Source organism: Equus caballus, chromosome 22 (assembly GCF_041296265.1).
Source record: "Equus caballus isolate H_3958 breed thoroughbred chromosome 22, TB-T2T, whole genome shotgun sequence".
In the NCBI taxonomy this organism is placed as follows: domain Eukaryota; kingdom Metazoa; phylum Chordata; class Mammalia; order Perissodactyla; family Equidae; genus Equus; species Equus caballus.
In genome coordinates, this window is record NC_091705.1 from 8068499 (window position 1) to 8086821 (window position 18323).

At 43.2% G+C, this 18323-nt stretch overlaps 1 protein-coding gene across 1 annotated transcript in view; it reads right to left on the bottom strand.

Annotated features, from left to right (window-relative positions):
- The window catches only part of PCSK2 (proprotein convertase subtilisin/kexin type 2), a 262151-nt gene that overhangs the window by 68265 nt on the left and 175563 nt on the right, over positions 1-18323 (bottom strand). The window contains exon 6 of the mRNA XM_001491591.7: positions 1455-1531. Within this exon, the coding sequence (XP_001491641.2) occupies positions 1455-1531 (77 nt within the window). The remainder of the gene's footprint in view (positions 1-1454; positions 1532-18323) is intronic.

Here is an 18323-nt window from a genome sequence, read left to right on the forward strand (position 1 = left end):
AACCCCTAAACACACACTTCCAAACACTGTATGATAATTTTAAAGCTGAAGAGGCAGTCGATAGAGAGTGAATTGTGCTATTGGACATCGGCGATGATCTTTTTAAAATGTTGCAAATTTGAATTGTATTTCCTTCTTTGTCATTTTCTGTAATGGTCAAGCCCCCCAATCCACACGCCCTGTCTGTACCCTACACATTCTTAGGTCAACTTGCTAACTGGAGGGACAGAGTTTATGCTCCTCAGGCCACTGGGAACCTGTCCCTGGCCACTCTCTGGCCACGATGCTTCTTGTTTTTTATAATAAAAATGATGCTTCTAAGAGAATCGTACAATTTGGATTTAGAAACATTTATGAAACTCGAGTTCAAGTGTTGGCTTTGAGTATACTAATTGTTTGAGCAGGGAAGTCACTCAACCTTCTGAGCCTGTTTCCTTATCACTAAACTAAGTATGACAACATTCATTTTGTCTACCGTGAGTTTGCCATGAGAAGTAAAAGAAATGAATAAAGTGCTGTATACCTACTGTAATTTTTTCTTTCCTGAGGAAGATTCATCCTGAGCTAACATCTGTGCCAATCTTCCTCTATTTTGTACGTGGGTCACTGCTACATCATGGTGTAGATCCACGCCTGGGAACCGAACCTGGGATGCTGAAACGCATCCCACCGAACTTAACCACTAGGCCCCGGGGCCGGCCCCCAGGTACTATAATTTTATACTATTAGCTGAAGTTTGTATGTTCTAATGAAGTTCACCCAAGAACAACAATAACAGGAAAGCACTAGATTTAAAAAGTATGATATTCTTTGATTAAGTAAATGATACATCTTTATTTCTTGATATGTCTTAAATGCAATCAACCATTTAGGCAAGAATTTTACTTGGGGAAAAAATAGACTGCATTTATATGTTTAGTTGCAAGATAGGCTGAAGAGAAGTCACCCCTTTGGATGGACCTCTGGGTAGTTTTGCACGGTAAGCAATACTTCAAACCTCTGCCAATTACTGCTCTGTTGAAAGGGACTATGCGAGGTGTGACAAGGTTACAGCAGAAACGCTTTCCAACAACATCTGGACCCAGAGCCGTGGGGCAGAAGTTCCTCAGCAATAGTTTGAACAGCTCGAGTGAAGTCAGCCTGTGTTAAAGCCCCGCCTGGGGCCTGAGGAGATATTTCTTACTATTTCTGTTTCCTTTTACCTTTAATAGATGAAAGTGGCCAATAATTCCTAGTTCAACACCATGAAATAGTCAAAAGAGAATTCTAGAGGAACATTGCAATACGAAAAAGATCCAAGAATTTAGAGAATGTAGTCATGAAGAAGAAAAATCACAATATAATTTAGTGAAGCATTGAGATTATTTTGTTGGCAATGGTCAAACCTTAAAAACAAAACGGAGCAACAGAAACCCCCAAAGCTAAAGTCAAAGACCCCTGGCGAGGCTGTTTACCTGTTAAACCAGTCGTCTGTATACCGGGGGTACGGATAGGGATCGTTGCTGCTGAAGTCATAACTCGCTTCGGCATTCTGAAAGACACAAGGTGTCACACCAGGTCAGTAAGGCCAGGGGCACAGGCTAGAGAAAGCGCTGCGAGACCCTGCGTTAGTCACATGTTGATAGTCCCTCCCTGGGCGCGGTGTCAATGTTCTGCTCTGCACCCGCCCTGGCAAAATGGTGGCAGAGCTGAGGTGTGTCCTTGGATCTTCCTGTCCCCCTTTATCCCTTTTCCAGGCTTCCTTATCCTATCCTATTTCAGGCCTTTAAGGGGCTAGCAAAGTTGAGTCCTGTGCTCTCCAGGACTGTCTTCATTTGAGGTTGCGTTACCCGTTGTGGGTAACTGGGGTTCACCTGGAATCCAAGGCTTATGTTAAATTTCCTTGGGCTGATGGCCAGAATGTTCTAGTTCTCGTGGCACAAGTGAGGTGGCCGCTAGAATTTTCTTGCTTTATGCAGAAGGCTCACTTCCAGCTTGCTGCTTCAGACTGACGTAGGCTTGCCTCCTTTACACATAGGGGTGTTAGACCCCTGCCCAAGCCCCTAACGCTGTCCACAATATCAATCTCATTCACCCACTCAGCAAATATCATTAAGAGTCTAATAGATGCAGAGACTTTTCCAAGTATGGGGACACAATGGTGACATCCCTGCCCTTGTGTAACTTATGGCCTAGTTGGGGGACAGACATCAATTAAATGATCAAACAAATAAATGTACAATTGCAAACTGGGTGAAGTCTTAAACCCTATAGGCTATGGTTAGAAGTTTAAATTCTATGCAATCCAACACCTCCTTTTTTTTTTCATTGAGAGTCTTTCCACAGAAATCAATTATTTATTCACTTGACTTGTCTTTATGTGATTTCATGTTTTAATTTTTTCCACTTAGGTCTTTAGTTGGTTGGCCTTTTATTTTGGTCAATGATGAGAGATGATCCACCACCATTTGGTGACTAATCCATTCTTCCCCACTGCCTTCTCTGCTTGCCTTGGGGGGCTGGGCTCTGAGAAGCTCCCTTCTCCGCACCCCATTCTTCTCTCTGTTGTTTCTGAGTCTGTAGTAGAGACCCCAGATGGTTTTCTGGGCCACACTATACATTGGGCTTGGAAACCCTGGGTGGATGCATATTCCAGCTTGGGCATTTCTCAATTCCAGGTATCCTGAGACATTATCAGGAATATGGCTCCTTTATGGGGTAAAACATTTTAGTTTGTGACACAATTTAATTTGCAAACTTAGTGTATTAGTGACACAATGTTTTTAAGAGAAAATTGACCAGTTCCATTAGTTTGTGTTTCCATTGGCTGGATGACAAAGAGCTACCAGTCACCAGTAGTTGTGATTATAACAACTGCAATCCTATTTAGATGTTTTGCTTGGGACAGAAGTCACCCTGAAATTTGTTTTTAAAAATTTTTAAATTTAAATTTCTTTAGTTTTCTTAAGGTATAATAGATATTCAAAACACTCCACACATTTAATGTACTCATCTTGATGACTTCGGACATATGCATACACATGATACCATCACCACAACCAAGGTACCAAACATATCCATCCAAATCCCCTTGTATTCTTTTGTATCTGGGTGGGTTTGTTTTTTCTGTAAGAACATTTAACATAAGATCTATCCTCTTAACATATTTTAAAGTGCACAATACCAGATTATTGATGGTGTCGCACAGCAGTGTTCCAGAATTTATTCATTTGCAATAATAAAACATTTATACCCATTGAAAAACAATCCCTCATTTCTCACAACCCCTACTAGTCTATTCAAAATTTGGACCAGTCCCTGTATTTTGAGTCTTGACTACATCTATTCTTTCTTCCAGAATCAGGGTCTTCCTTCAACCCCTGGCCTGCAGAGAGGACCTCTTCCTGTCTCCACCAGCCATAATTATTGGCACGTCCCCAGTTCTGCCCCTCCTTCTCCACTTAGATCCCAAGCTTCTTTCATTCACCTTTAAAGTTGAATTCTCTATCTGGTCTGTCATCCTTTTCTCTGGGAGACCCTCTCAGTTTTGGCATTATTTTTCTTGATTTTTCTTGAGATATTTGGATCTCAGTTCTTTTGAGGGATACTGTTTTGAAACAGTAACTTATTTGTCTTTCCTAAGTATGTTCTGTTATCCCTAGCCTTCCCTGAATTTTTCAGACAAGAGCATTTTTAGATGGAGTTGGTGAGGTAGGAATACCCAGAGAAACACAGGTTAATACTTTTTGTTTTGGGTTTCAAAGCTGAGGTTGAAACTTAAGCAATAGATTCAGAAGACTGTTTGCTAAGCCTGGTTTGTTTCTCCCTGGAATAGACTAAAATTCCCTGTTCTGAGGCAAGTTGGATGGAAAATTCAGCGATTAGCCATTGTGGGGCCTTCAGAGGGGGCCCTGAGTGCTACCTCTTTCTTCTGAGCTGTGTTCTGAGAGTGGGATGGGGGTATGTTGGAATGTCCAACCTCAAAGAGGTCTGAGACTCATCCTGTGACAGGGGCAAGGAGCTGCAGATCGGAAGCGGCTCTGCGAGGCATCTTGGCTGAGAGGCTTGGGTGACCCCACTCTGCCTTCCCATGACCCTCAGCGCAGAGCAGAGAGCAGCAGAATATTTTGTGGGAGGCTGAGATTAGTGAGAACATGACAGGGAGAACCAGCTGGCCTAAAAAGTTCAGAGGTCAGGACAATGAGGATCCAGGGTTCAGGCAGGATCTGCATGAAGTGATGACCCGGGACAGTGGGAGTGGGGATGCGGCAGTAGGTCCAAGGAGGACAGATGATGAGAAACAAGCTCCAGGACCCCGTTCCCCTCTCCTTAATGCTGTGTTAGTCCTTTGAAGCTTGAGGGAAATTCTGGAGACAGGGAGGTAGGGGCAAAATCTGAGTTGACCAAGGTCAAGTTTTCACCATTAGTGCAATCAGGCTGGCAGGTAGATGTTGAATTCAATTAAAGAAAAATAAAATCAGAAGTTTCGGCACCTTCGTGTTTCTGCCTCAGTGATCGACTGGTTTCATAAACTTTCCACCCTGGCTTACCTTTCTGGCTCATGATTATCACCTGTGGTCTGAGCTGAGGCTTTTTGCCTCCAATTTCTGACTCTGGAGAAAATGGCTTGCCCTGAGGTGGGTGGGCGCCAGAGCGAGGAATCGGAGAGTTCTGAGAGCAGAGCCTTTGCCCAGAATCCACAAACTATGAGACCACTTTTATAACAAGAAGAAAGGCCATGTGTTGCCTGGGGTCAAATTCACCTCTGAACGTTGAATGGATGATGACTTAGGAAGTCTAATTATTTTGTTGTCCTTACAATTAATTTGATGACTAATGCTTAATTCCTTGAGTAACAGTCTATACCGAGTATTAAAGAAGGCAAACAGTTGTTCTTGCTTGGCTGTACATTTTCTGGCTAAAACTCAAATGGTTGATAGCAAGGAAGAACAATGAACAATTTTTTGCAAGGGTTCTGTTTATACTTTTATAGCCAGAACCTAATCATTTATTGATTTGAATTATTATGTTGTCTTCTGTAAAATTATTTGTGTACAGGAATAAATTAAACTGGCCTTGACTTGCACGAACATTTGGGAGAAGTGATGTCTCTGTAAATTTAATGCTCTGGTCATTCTGGGCTAAGCCAGATGGTTGTTTTGGTTTGAACTTTTCCCTAACTTCTTCCTAAAATGCATTAGTCTATGTTCTTGCTTTAAAAAATACTAACTGTTTAGTGAACAGAATTTAATCATTGATGATTCAGGATCAGGATGACTCAGAGTCATCATTAAGAACTTGAATTATCATTGTACCATCACACAGAAAGGGAGACTGGGCTGAATCCAAAGTGACCTCGGGCTTCCCTGGAAGTTATTTCTGGAAGAAACTTCTGATGATGGCTCATTTTCTCTTATAAAAGTTGAATGTGGGGGGAAGGACACCTCTGGTATTTGATAATTTTAAGGCTTAATTTCTGAATATTTGAGTGCACAGTCAGACAGAAGATTAGATTAGCGTTCAGCAAGGAAGTTTAATAGTTATAGGTTTGGCTGCTGTTTGCACCGGCACTTGTCCGTCAGACGGCCTGCCTGCACATTAAGCTAAGAAATGACAAGGGACTTATGTTCACGAAATCTTTGGACATGTTACGTCTGAGGTGCTGCATTTGTGAGGCTATCAAAAGCACAGGCTGACAAATGGCACATGTCAACACCAGGGCTGGTCTTACCAGGCCAGTTGGTAAGAACCCAGTGGTAACCATGGCCACTGTTTTAGCATTCTCAGAGAAGCTTCTGAGACCACTGAGACTGAACCCTTGAGACTATTTGGCTTTGGCAATATTCCTGTTTTCTGGAAACCATACTTTCCTTGTCTTTAAAACGCAGATGGTAAGACTATAACTACTTGGTTGCTCTGAGGATAAAATGAAGGAATAGATACAAGCTGGCAAGCATATTGCCCAATATAGTGTGGGCATTCTCTCATTTCTTACTTCTCCTTTTGTGTCCATCGTCTTTGATGGAAAGAGTCACAAAATAAGGCCCACAGGCCAAATCTGGCCCACCACCTGTTTTTGTAAATAAAGTTTTATTGGAACATAGTCATTTGTTTACGGATTGCCTATGTCTGCTTTTGCACTACAACAACCGACTTTAGTTGCGACAGAAGCCCACAAATCTTAAAATATTTACTATCTCTTATAGAAAGAGTTTGCCAACCCTTGACTGACATCCTAGGCCTGTTGGGCTCCCAGGTTGCCCTTTGATAGCCTGAGGCCTGCACTGTAGCATAGCACCCTGTCCTTGTTGTCCTGAGGAGCCTCCTTTGCTGTGAGACATGCCTGTCGTGTGTCTCCTTCTCTGTAGGAGGGCTGTAGCTGCTGAAAAGGAAGCTGATGTAAACCAGCCTCGCTGCATGGCCTGGAGTTTGAAGTTTACTTCTCCTGGGTTCACGCCAATCAAAGGTGGGTTATCAGGCGTTACAGCACTCAGAAACTAGGGCTCAGCCCACTGGGGCGCTCATGGAGGCAGCAGAGAGCACCTACTGGGATGGAGAGGAAGCCCCACCGTTGTTTACACCAACCCCCTGCCCAGCACTGGTTGAGGGCTGCTCTTAGGGTCACCAACCCTCTAGTTCTTCTGTCTTTCCATCTACAAGAATCTATCTGTTCCCATGATCAGACATCGCCCTGGGCAGAGAGAGGTAGGTGTTCTCAGTAAGGCCCTCCGGCTCGCAGGGGTCATCGCTCAGGTGATATGGGTACATGTGCTGGCTGCTACACAAGGCCTCATGCACCTTTCAATTTTAAAAGTGATGCTGCATTGGTATTCTGACAATACTGGACTCTTGCAGTAGGCCAATGTGTCTAATATAGGGGTCCGCTGGAGCAAACTCTGTGGTTTGACTATAAAATTAGGAAAGTGGTATCTGTAATCAGGGCTGCCATGTACAGCCATGCAGGTTGTGCCTTGCATTAGGGTGCATGCCCATGGGGAGGAATTGGGGGCTGCCCGGACAGACTGCAAGCTATCTGCCGTGGGGTGGGGCTTCCAAAGATAACTGGTCAGCCCAGATGGGCCACCGTTTTCTCATTCTTCTGCCCAGAGAGGGCACATTTTCTAATTTGTTTGCCCAGAAGGAGGGTGCTGTTTTGCAACTTGCCCACCGGTAGGGGCACCTTTTTCAATTTCACACAAATGTACCAGGTAAGTACTAGCAGGTCTAGGAGGCACGGTAAGAAATAGGTCTCTCTAGTTACAATCGTATATACGCTCAGACCTCAAAGAAATGGTACCAGGGAGACAAGATGTCCCCTGTGAAATGTCCAGTAATGCCAGACTTAAATAATATATCAAACAATAGGAGTTTATCATCATGGGTACAGCATGGCGTATGATTAATCACCAATGTAATTCTATAGCTATAGGATCTCAGAACAAGAAACTACATCGAATTTGTCCCTTTCTTCTGGCTTGCTACTTTCCCTGAAGGCATTTAACCAAATAACCCAGCTAGGAGCTGTGTAACAGTATTAGCTGAAATTGCACTGTGCTCATGGCCTAATGAAAGAGAAATGAGCTCCCCCAGATAGGCTCTCAAACTGCAACCCTGTTGCCCCAGAACAAAGCTCATCTGTATGGAAACGGAACAGCAAAATAGCCCAGGCCATTAGAGCCTAAAGAATTTTGCTACTGCACCTACTTGCATCTAATATGGTCGTGGCTGAATGTTCCCAACTGTGCCTATTTTGATTTTCCTCGAATAATTCTCCCACTTGCACTGGTTTAACGATAATGTTCAGCTCACTTTTGACTGAAACCAACATTAAAGGGATTTATGTCTATATTAAGTCTGGCTGTAAAACTTAATGAAATTTAACATTTCTCCAGCACTCAAAAAATAAAAAAAAAAATGCATAGTCAGAAAATTGTTTGCAGTCTTTCTTCTATACTCCTAAGATTTCCAGAGACCCGTATTTTTCCAGTGACAGTATGTTCTGTGACTGTGGGTTTGACACCTCCTATCACTGCTTCCTTTTTGCTCCTGGAAATTCTGGTAGTTTCTCTAGTCACTGGAGTACTCTCCAGGTAAGAGGAACGATGCAACATAAGAGACAGCCTGGGCAAGTGCCACCGTGCCGCAAGCCAGGTCTAGGACTACTGGGCATTTTGTATTTTCCAAAGCCGAGCAGCTCCATCCTTTGGCCCTCAATGTCACTCTTATCAGCAGATTTCAGAGAAGTTCTAAGCACTAAACTAATAAGAGGAGGCAATAAGATTAATTCCCAATGGTTCACATAGTACCCTAAATTAATAGAGTGCCTTTAGGTTTTTCAAAAGAGTTTAAATTCTCTTCTTTTATTTAATATTCTCCAAAACCCTGTGGTGTAGGAGAGCAGACGTAATAAAGGAAGAAGTGGGCTGTTACCATCTCTAAGAAACAGTCCAGGCAGCACCTCTGGACGGCTTCTTTAGCGTTATCTCTGCCTGCCCATGACTTCTTGGCTCGTCTTTTACAGGAGGTATTTTATAAGGCCAATGAAGCCTGTATGAAGCTAGACTGAGGCCGATTCCCACGCACGAATTTTAAGAGCTGCCCTAAAAGCATGAATTCCTGGGGCTGACCTGATGCATCGAAGGGAAGCTGCCACTCATTGTAATTAATCTCCAAGAGCTGGCTCTAAGACAGGGTCCAAAATGTGTTCAGAAAAAATCTACATCTTTGTTTTCATTAGGTGCCAATGCAAATTTACCATTTCCTTCAATTATGAATGGAGACTACAAGCCACAGTACTATTCCTGTGAGCTTGTCACCAAATGTACTTTCATATCACATTTTAATTGTTGCAAAGATGCTGAAATATCTTTTCTACTCTTACCTGCCACCAGATTTTGATATTTAATGCATTAGTAAAGACACATATTACCATATCACAAATGTGTGTTTTTAATCTTTTGTGTTTCCACATAATTGCTTCCCTTGATTATCCTATGTATTTTGTTTTATGTATTTAAAATACTATTCTAAGAACGAAGGGAAAGAGACACTTGTGTGCACAGGTGGTTAGTGTGAAAATTGGTGCAATCTCTGATGAGAGAAGATGCACAGACTCCTGGACCAGCCATCCCACTTCTAAGCCTCTATCCTAAAGATGTACTCACACATGTATGAAATACTCGCTTTCCAAAGTATTCACGGCAGCATGATTGTAAAAGTGAAGGACTAGAAAGAGCTTAAGTGTCCAACGTGGGGATGACTTAAAATAGATGATGGTGCTCCCACACGAGGAGAAACCGCAGTCCCAGCAAAGAATGAGGCACGGGGCCCACAGCGAACTCACTCCCAGGAAATATTGTTAAGTGAAAAAGGCAACGTGTAGAATAGAGAGCATAGCGGCCCCCATTTGAATAGAAGACAGGATGTACTTGATGGGAAACACATTGAGGATTTCTGAAAAGATGCACAAGAGCCTTTTTATAGTGCTTTGTGTCTAGGGAGGAGCATGGGGTCCGGGGTGGAAGGAAGACATACCCTTTTATTTTGTATAAAGGTTTTTTTGCCATAATAATAACAGGTAATACATATCGAGTGCTTATTTTGTGCAAGGAACTCTTTTAGATGCTTTGCATTCATTGGCTCCTCCTTATGATGGCCTCATGTGATAGTACTCTTATCACTCTTGTTCTGTGAGCAAGGAGACTGAGGCACAGAGAGGTTGAATATTTTGCCCAAGGTCACACAGATGAAAGGAGGCGAGCAGGGATTCAGACCAGGCAGTCTGGCTCCAGAGGCCTCCCCCTATCTGTGCCGTCTTGCCTCTCTACATTAGAATCATAACCATCACGTTCTACTGTGTGTGTTGTTTAAAAGAGAAAGGCAAATATCTAGCAAATAACAAAAGCATAATTTAGTAGATTTACTCCCTAAAACATCAATGGGTCATTTTGTCCAAATTCAAGTATGTAAACTGAGCTAATAATTTAGCCCTCACACTGGGACACACCTCACTAAAGTGCCAGGACACATGTCTCTTGCTTTGTATGATCCACTAATTTTTTTTTTTTTTTTTTTTTTTTTTTAGTGAGGAGGATTGCCCTGAACTAAGGTCTGTGCAAATCTTCCTCTGTTTTATGTGAGATGCCGCCACAGTTTGGCTTGAGGAATGGTGCTGGGTCCACTCCTGGCATCTGAACCCACGAACCCTGGGCTGGCTGGAGCAGAGCACGCCAACTTAACCACTATGCCATTGGGCTGGCCTCTGATCCCTTCATTTTTTAACAGCATGGTTATTTAGTGAATTCTCTCCTCTGAGGTATACATAACGCCTTTGAGGCCTAAAGCAGCAAATACGCTTCCAAAGAGAAAGCTAATTCTGCTGCTTTCAACAGCAAACTTCAACCTGTTCCTTTTTCCTCTGTTGATCGTGTTTTCCTCTTAGAAGATGGACTGTTTTGAAAAACAAACCTCACATTGTATATGAGACAAATAGCATTGATGACTGGATTCCTTAGAAACTAGAATCTTGGAAATACCTCCCTTTTTCCAGAGCCTCTTTGGCATTACTTGGGGGCCCTCGGGTTTCTGAGCACAGTTTGAGAATGACTGGTGGAGAGTGGTGTCCACGAGAGGCGCACACGTGGGGCCTTCAATCACGTGGTGCTGCAGGGCCAGACTGCGGCTCCTTTCAGAACATTCCTCCAGTCCTTGTTCTCACGCCAACGGTGTCTCCGTTAAGTGCTGCCGTGTCTTCGCTACCTCCCTGTTCCTTGCTAATTCGTCTTCTTGTCTGACAGAGGCAAGCACTGGCAGGCAGCAACATTCAGCTTGAGGAGCTTTCACTGTATTTCTTTTAACAGCTACTTCTTTTTATGCCAAGGGATATTGGTTGTTTTTCTATTTGAAACAGTGATTTACAATTTCCCTTTAAAACGCATTCATTTATGTTAAAAAGGTGAGTCAATTTAAGGAAATATACTAGATTAATAATAGCACCCATAGGAAAAATTGTGAAGGTGCGTTGTGACTGGTGGATGTTTGGGAAACACCAGAATAAGCAATGGTGATATTTAAGGCTTTGAATTCTCCAGTTTCCGCAGAGTCAGCTTGAAGAGTGGCCCAAGTATTGAACATCTATACGAGGGATCTGAAGGAGTCATGGGAAAGACTTTTTGTCCTCAAATCTCAACCCTATCACTTGTCATTTCAACATTATAGCCTCAGTCCTTTAGACTGTTGGCCTTCAAAAGTCTTCATTCACTCATGCATTCTGCCAATCAATTATTTTTTCATTGAACAAGTATTTCTTGAGTACCAACTATGTGCCAGGCATTGTGCATAAGAAGCCACCATTGGAGAGGGAGATGCCCTTAGGTGGGGTATCTTGTCTTTAGCCCTCATGAGCTAATGAATTAGTTATGCACCGACACTCAAGTTTTCAACAACGTCCTTAGTTAGCTAACAGTGCTTCTCAACTCAGGCTGCTCAGCAGCACTGCCTGGGCTGCTTCGAGAAGTATGAACACTTGAGTGATCTCTAGATTCTGATTTAATCGATCCGAAGTGAGGCTTGGGCATCAGTAGTTAAAAACAACAATAACTTGTCAGGTGATTTTGATGTATACCCAAGGTGGAGAACCACTGAGCTAATACCTTTTTTCATCGCTCATATTCCGTCCCCTTTGCTGCTTAAAGTGTGACCTGTGGACCTGCAGCACTGACATCACCTGAGAACTTGATGGAAATGCCGAATCTCAGGCTGTACCCCAGACTGGATGGATCTGAGTCTGCATTGGAACAGGACTCATGTGTGCACCCTGATTCCTCTATTTGTAAAACGGGTACACAGGGCCAGGTGTGCCCTTGCCCTGCACTTCTCCACACATCCATAATCTCCCTGTTATGATCTTCTTCTCCCGCTTCCCCTCCTCCCTGTTCTACCTAAACTTTTCCACAGGAAGAAATTGAATTTGATAAGCCATTCATATCTTAGCATGAATAAACTCAGTACATTGCCCTTCCCAATATAATTTAACAGAAGAGAATGGACATTGAAAAAAGCTAAGGAACTCAGTCTCCAATAGCAGAGATGGCAGCGTGGCATTTCCGGGGCATCAGGAGCTCCTGGGCATCTCTCAGTCTGAAGTTCTCTCTATGGAGAAGGTCAGGTCTGAAAGTAGTCGTCACAGTGGACTCCTTTGGCCCTGATGGAGAGGCCTGACTAACCGAAGAAAACGAAGGAAAGCAAGATAAAGTGTGTGATTATGATGCAGAATATTGCTGAATTCTACCAGCTTCTGGCAGGTGAGGGCTTTTGGGGGGGTCGATTCTGCAGGAAAGAAGCACTAAAGTTCAGAGGCAAGGGTTTCCCGCTGTGAAGTAAATTTTGATGAATATTAAGGTTTGAATTATTTTTGCCTCCTGCTGCTTAAAATAAAGTCTCCATCAAAACTTTAAAAATACAAACTGGATGCCAAGCTGCTTTAACAGCAATAGGAGTTAAAATATTCCTTTAAAAATGAGTTTATATTGCAATGCGTGCTTATTTTTACACCCTGCCTCTTTCCTGATAAGAAATGATTTGAGTTTCCTGGATTCTAACAAATGATAGAGGTAAACTAAAGTTAACAATATAGAAAGACGTAATTTGGACTTAGTACAAATGAGGGTGCACAGAGGCAACCACAGGATGTTGTGATTCTGTGCTCAGGTAATTGCTTGGCCTCATCGTCCAAATTTGCCCGCTTTGATTATAGATACCGCTTGGAGCCCATCCAAGCTCAGGAGCCAGCCCACTCAGGGGAGGGTGCTAAACTGGTCCCTTCTCCCAGGCCTGTGCCAGCCCTGCTGGATTCTCTTCTTTCCCAGTGGCCTTCTCTGCTGAGGTCTCCGTGCCCCTATGATGAGAAAGTTGACCTGGAGCGAGTTGTATAAAAGCAGCTCGTGGCAGTGCTGCGAACCTCTGTCACTTCATTCCCCATCAGTCCAGGAGAGGGTGACACAGAAGCAATGGTTAATTTCAGGTTGAAGGTAAAGAAAAGATGCGAGTTTAAGAAAGGCAGTCAAATTTAGCCTTAATACCATAATGAGACGGCGAGGGGAGCGGTCACACACCGTGACCGTGGGGATGCACTCCGGGACCTGGCACAGAAGTGGGGCAGCCAACAGACGGGCTTACATAACTGCTGTTACGGAACTTGTGAGGGTGGAAGATTGAAGGGGCCGGGGTAGCTGGCGCGAAAGGCAATTCCAGACTGATTCCTGCTGTTCTGCAAAGACCGGGTGTGCTGGCCAGGCCCTGCCCCAGCAGCCACGTGCACGAGCACGCAGAGAGTGAGACCCAGCTCTGGAACAGGAATCAGAAGATAGTGCAGCAGCCAGGCTCTAAATTTGTGTTGTCAAGGTGACGAGATACAAGACAATTTGTGTTTCCCTCTCTTTTGACTGGATATTCTACAGGGTGGTAGATAGATGCTCAAGGTTCCTCCTTTGCGTCCTCTGTGGGCGTTCTGCTTGCCTTTGAATGGCTGCTGAGGTCAAGGCCACTACTTTGAGTCCAGATGTCCTGGGGGAGACGGGGACATGAGTTTACAGCCCTTCCCGTGTGACCAATCACACAACTTTGGTATCACCTGCCTCTCCTTTTTCAGCCCTAAAAATAGTAAAGATGAGTTCACTGATAGCTGAGTCACCTCATGCAAGGGGTTGTTCTGACCAAATACCATGCGTTGGAGGCTGTCTTAGACACACCTTACATAATACTTGTCCTTCTGTCAAAAGCACAGCTATATGAATAGTAAATATATCACACGGGTCTATTGCTATTATACATATACATATGTTTTATGTGTAAATTATGTGTATAATTCAACAAACTAATTTCAGTTGAACTTCACAACAGTTTTGAGTAACCCTCATTTTGTAACCCCCATTTCACAGATAAGAAAACTGAGGATTAATGAGATTATATGATTCACTCAAGGTTTTTCAGCTAGAAGTGTTGAGTTGGTACTAGAATTCAGACTCATCCTCATCTCTCTCTGTACTGCATGGCATCTACAGCTATTTCTTATGATAAAAAGTAAAGAAAGAAATGATGAGCCTGAGCACCTTGCTTATCCCAGCACCCTTGGAACTGAGTGGGAGCATGAAGAACTAAGATATATTAAACGGTGGTGAGATGCCTGGGGAAGGACTCAGGGCTTTGCGTTGCTACCTACTGTCGCATCCATAATAAATCAGACTCAAAAACTTGTTGACAATCTTCTCACTTGTCTCTTTTTGCTTCAAACAATTACTCTCTGCTTTGGTGATTCTTTTAGGATAAGCTTGCTAAAAGGAGAAGACGGAAATAGAGTGTTATGACCTTGGGAAATAAGCAAAAAGGAAGACAAGGCACATTGTAAATATCTCAGTGTTTATAGCTGAAAAAAAACTAAGTGGATCAGTTCCCTTTCATGAAGAAGTTGTTTGAGTCTTACCTTTGAACAAGACCAATTTTATGTTCCCAGCTGATGTGAAATGTGACACAAAAAAGGACTGATCTCCAACTGTTCTGGAGAAAGATTAAATGCACTTCTGGTTCCTTTCACAGCTATTCATCATTTTAATTGGTTTTGAAGCCAAAAAACTTTGACAGCATTTGTGATGGGAATCCAACTTCATAATTCATAAGCTATGGAAAAGTGATTACAGCCTTCATTTGGAGGCTGCGCACACAGCTTATTAAGTTGCTAAAAGGATGGAACACCAGAACCCGCATTCATCACACAATCACTTTGTGTACAGGAGATGCGGCAATAGAATTATGGAACTGGTCCCCTGGAAGGGAAATCTCCTGCTCTAGATCTTCTGGGGATGACATGCCCTTGCCTTATGGCGTTCCTGCCCCTCCTGCTGCCATCATCATTCTCGATGTTTCTAAGAACCAAGAAGAATGCTCTTCTGGTCCCTTTGCCTTCCCATTCCATGGCCTTCTCCCTGACTCCAACAACTCAGCATCTTCCTTGCTCTTCTCATAACCCAGAACAGTGACTCTGTCAAAATTTCAAAAGTCCACATTTCCTTCTCCACTCTCCACTGCGTGTTCTCTTACCTCTCTCCTCTCTAGTCACCAAAACGTCTCCGTGAGCCCTGCAAATCCCTCTCCTACTCAACTGTCTTTTTCGGCTTCTCCATCCCATTTTGCGTTGGCACACTTCCGACCAGCACCCGACTACATCCCCGGAGTTTGCAGGTCAAGTTCTCACTCCTTAGCTTCACCCCCAAGTTCTTTGGTGACTGGCCTACTCCCAATTTCTCTCCAGCTCAGAGGTCACCAAACATTTTCTGGAAAGGGTCAGATGGTACATGTTTCAGGCTTTGTGGGCAATACGGTTTCTGTCACAAGGAGTCATCTCTGCTTTTGCAGTGGGAAAGCAGCCGTCAATGATATATAAGCACGGGCTGGCCCGGTGACGCAGGAGTTAAGTTTGCACATTCTGCTTCGGCAGCCTGGGATTCGCCAGTTAGGATCCCTGGGGTGGACTTACGCACCACTTATCAAGCCATGCTGTGGCAGGCATCCCACATATAAAGTGGAGGAAGATGGGCATGGATGTTAGCTCAGGGCCAGTCTTCCTCAGCAAAAAAGAGGAGGATTGGCAGCAGATGTTAGCTCAGGGCTAATCTTCCTCAAAAAAAAAAAAAAGAAAAGAAAATGATATGATATGTAAGCAAATGGGTGTGGTTGTGTTTCCATAAAACCTTATTCCTACACAACAACAAAAAGGCAAAGGATGGGCTGAAGTTTATAGAACCCTGCTTGTTGTGAGTTGCAGTGTGCCTCCCAGAAAGATACACTGAAGTTGTAACTCTGATATGGAAGACCTAACCTCCTGTGAATGTGACCTTATTTGGAAATAGTGTCTTTGCCGACGTAAACAAGTTAAATGAGGTCATACTAGATTAGGGAGGGCCCTAAGTCCAATGACTATTGTCCTTATGGGAAGGTCATGTGAGGAGACAGAGGCACACGGCAGGAGGACGCCAGGTGTAGATGGAGACGGATTGGAGTGATGGGTCTACAAGCCAAGGACCACCAAGGGGTGTGAACAAGCACCAGAAACTAGGAGAGAGGCAGGGAACAGACTCCCTCAGAATTCTGGAAGGACCAGGCCTGCAGGCACCTTGGTCTCAGACTTCCGGCCTCCAGAACTGAGAGAGAATCAATTTCTGTTGTTCTGTGGCACTTTGTTCCACAGCCCTGGGAGCTAATCCAGGGCTCCAGGGTTCTTCTTTCCTGCTCCCCTGCATGCAGCTCTGTTCATGCCTGTCCTTGGGGCTGTTTCATCTGTCTGGAATCTCCTCCCCAGATCTCCTACCTAGATCTGGCTAACTTGAGTCGGCTCAGATATCACCTCATTCAAGAAGAGCCCTTCCCACATGATGCTGCTGTGGATAGATGATGTCCCTCCATAATACTTGCCTCACTTTTCCATCCCTCCAGTTCACTGCTAGGGTTCAAGGATGTGGCCTGTGTCTTTTACTTGATGCTAATGTGCGTATAGCAGACTTCCAGTGCATGTTAAATGAATGAACGAACTAATTACAAGAATTGTCCGAATGGTTTTGTGGACTCCAGTGTCATTTGATGTTGTGCGACTTAGCGGGTGGAGCCTGTTCATTTTCTGTGCATTAACAAAATTATTAAAATGAGATCATTTGTTTTTGGAATTGGCAGCACAACACAAGTATGCTTCTAAGGCTTGCCAAACCTTTAAACGTTCACTTTTTCATTCCTTGTACTTTTGTACATTTGACAAATAGAAATGGCAAGCAATAGGATATATTGGAGTATATGAGGAAGCCATTTGGTGTAAACCTAATTCAGCCTGACTTTGTTTTTTCCAAAAGGGCCTAACCGTGGCCATTGAGCATGCATTGTATATCTGCTTTAAACATTTCCTATGGCAAGAACAAATGGCCTTAAGATAACCATGCAACTTCCCCCCACATTGGCATTTCCTTAAGGATAAGCACCTTTCCTGAGGCTAGGAACTGATCGCTGTGCTCACCTGTGACCACCCAGCTGGAGACAACAGACCTGCTACCCTGCTGGGTCCACTGAGACGGCAGACCTACCTGCTGTGTTCATCAATCACTGTGCTGACAGAGCAGTCTCGTGACTATTGTAAAAGGGACGTTTGAATCCTATGTGAAACATCCTCTTTGGGGGTATATAAGCACTCTATATACCTCACTTCTTTGGTGCCCTTTCTTCCTTTGGGAAGAAAGGCCCCGGGCCATGGTCTTCACTTTTAGCTCAGAATAAACTCACCCAAATTTTCATTTATAGATTGGTTATGGATTATTTTCATCAACACATTAATGTTGATATCCCCAAACCTCCTTTTTTATGTGCCAGTGTCATACCACTTTATTTATGCAATGTTTAGCTATGGCAGTGTTGTAAGCAGCATTATTTGCATATTTTAATTGGATTTTGCCCTTATTATTTTAGAAAAACAAATGGAAAAATGAAATAAGCTGACACTAGAGATAAAAATCGAGGTCTCATAAGCTTAATTCAATGGAAGCCAGATAGAAATCATGAGTTGTGCTGCAAATAGGTGAGATTTAGCCTGGATCAAATGCTCATTGAATTTAATTCAGCTGTGTTAAATTGTGATCGAAAAGAAGAAAAATTTAAAAATATTTATCTTTTTGAAGACAAACCTTCAAAAATTATGTCTAGGAGTTGAATACAATAGGGATTGTGTAATTATGATAATTTTTTTTTTTAGCTTTCTGAGACTATAATCCCATTACAAATTCACATTTAATGTTCAAATTTGGGGACTGCATATATTTTCAAAAAATTTCAAATGGAAAAATAATGAGAATTCCATTTAAATTTATTTCATTCAGTTAAAAATTCCAGTATCTATTTGTCTATCAACCTTTATGAAACTCTTAAGATGCAAAAATCGATGGGAGAAGGAAAGGAAATGAAGTTTCTTGGTTTACCTTGACTTGGGGTCTAAAATAAACATGAGCAAGTGGTTTTTTGGACTCATTGAACCGAAGGCATCAGAGGCCACAGCCTGAGTCCCTTTCCCCATGCTGGGCACGCGGCTGGCAGGGCGTGCACTCCCGGACCCAGCTACACACGTGAGAACAGTATTCGTGGAGAAGAGCCTTCTCAACCCTGGGGACAACTGAACTGTTTCCAGGCTCCTTGCACTCTGAGGACAGTTATATTTTCTAGAGATTAAATAGCAGTTGGGTTTCCCTATGGCCCAGTAATCGCAAGATAAAGGAAATCTAAATTTTATTTAAAAACCTGTATGTGAATTTATGCAGTGG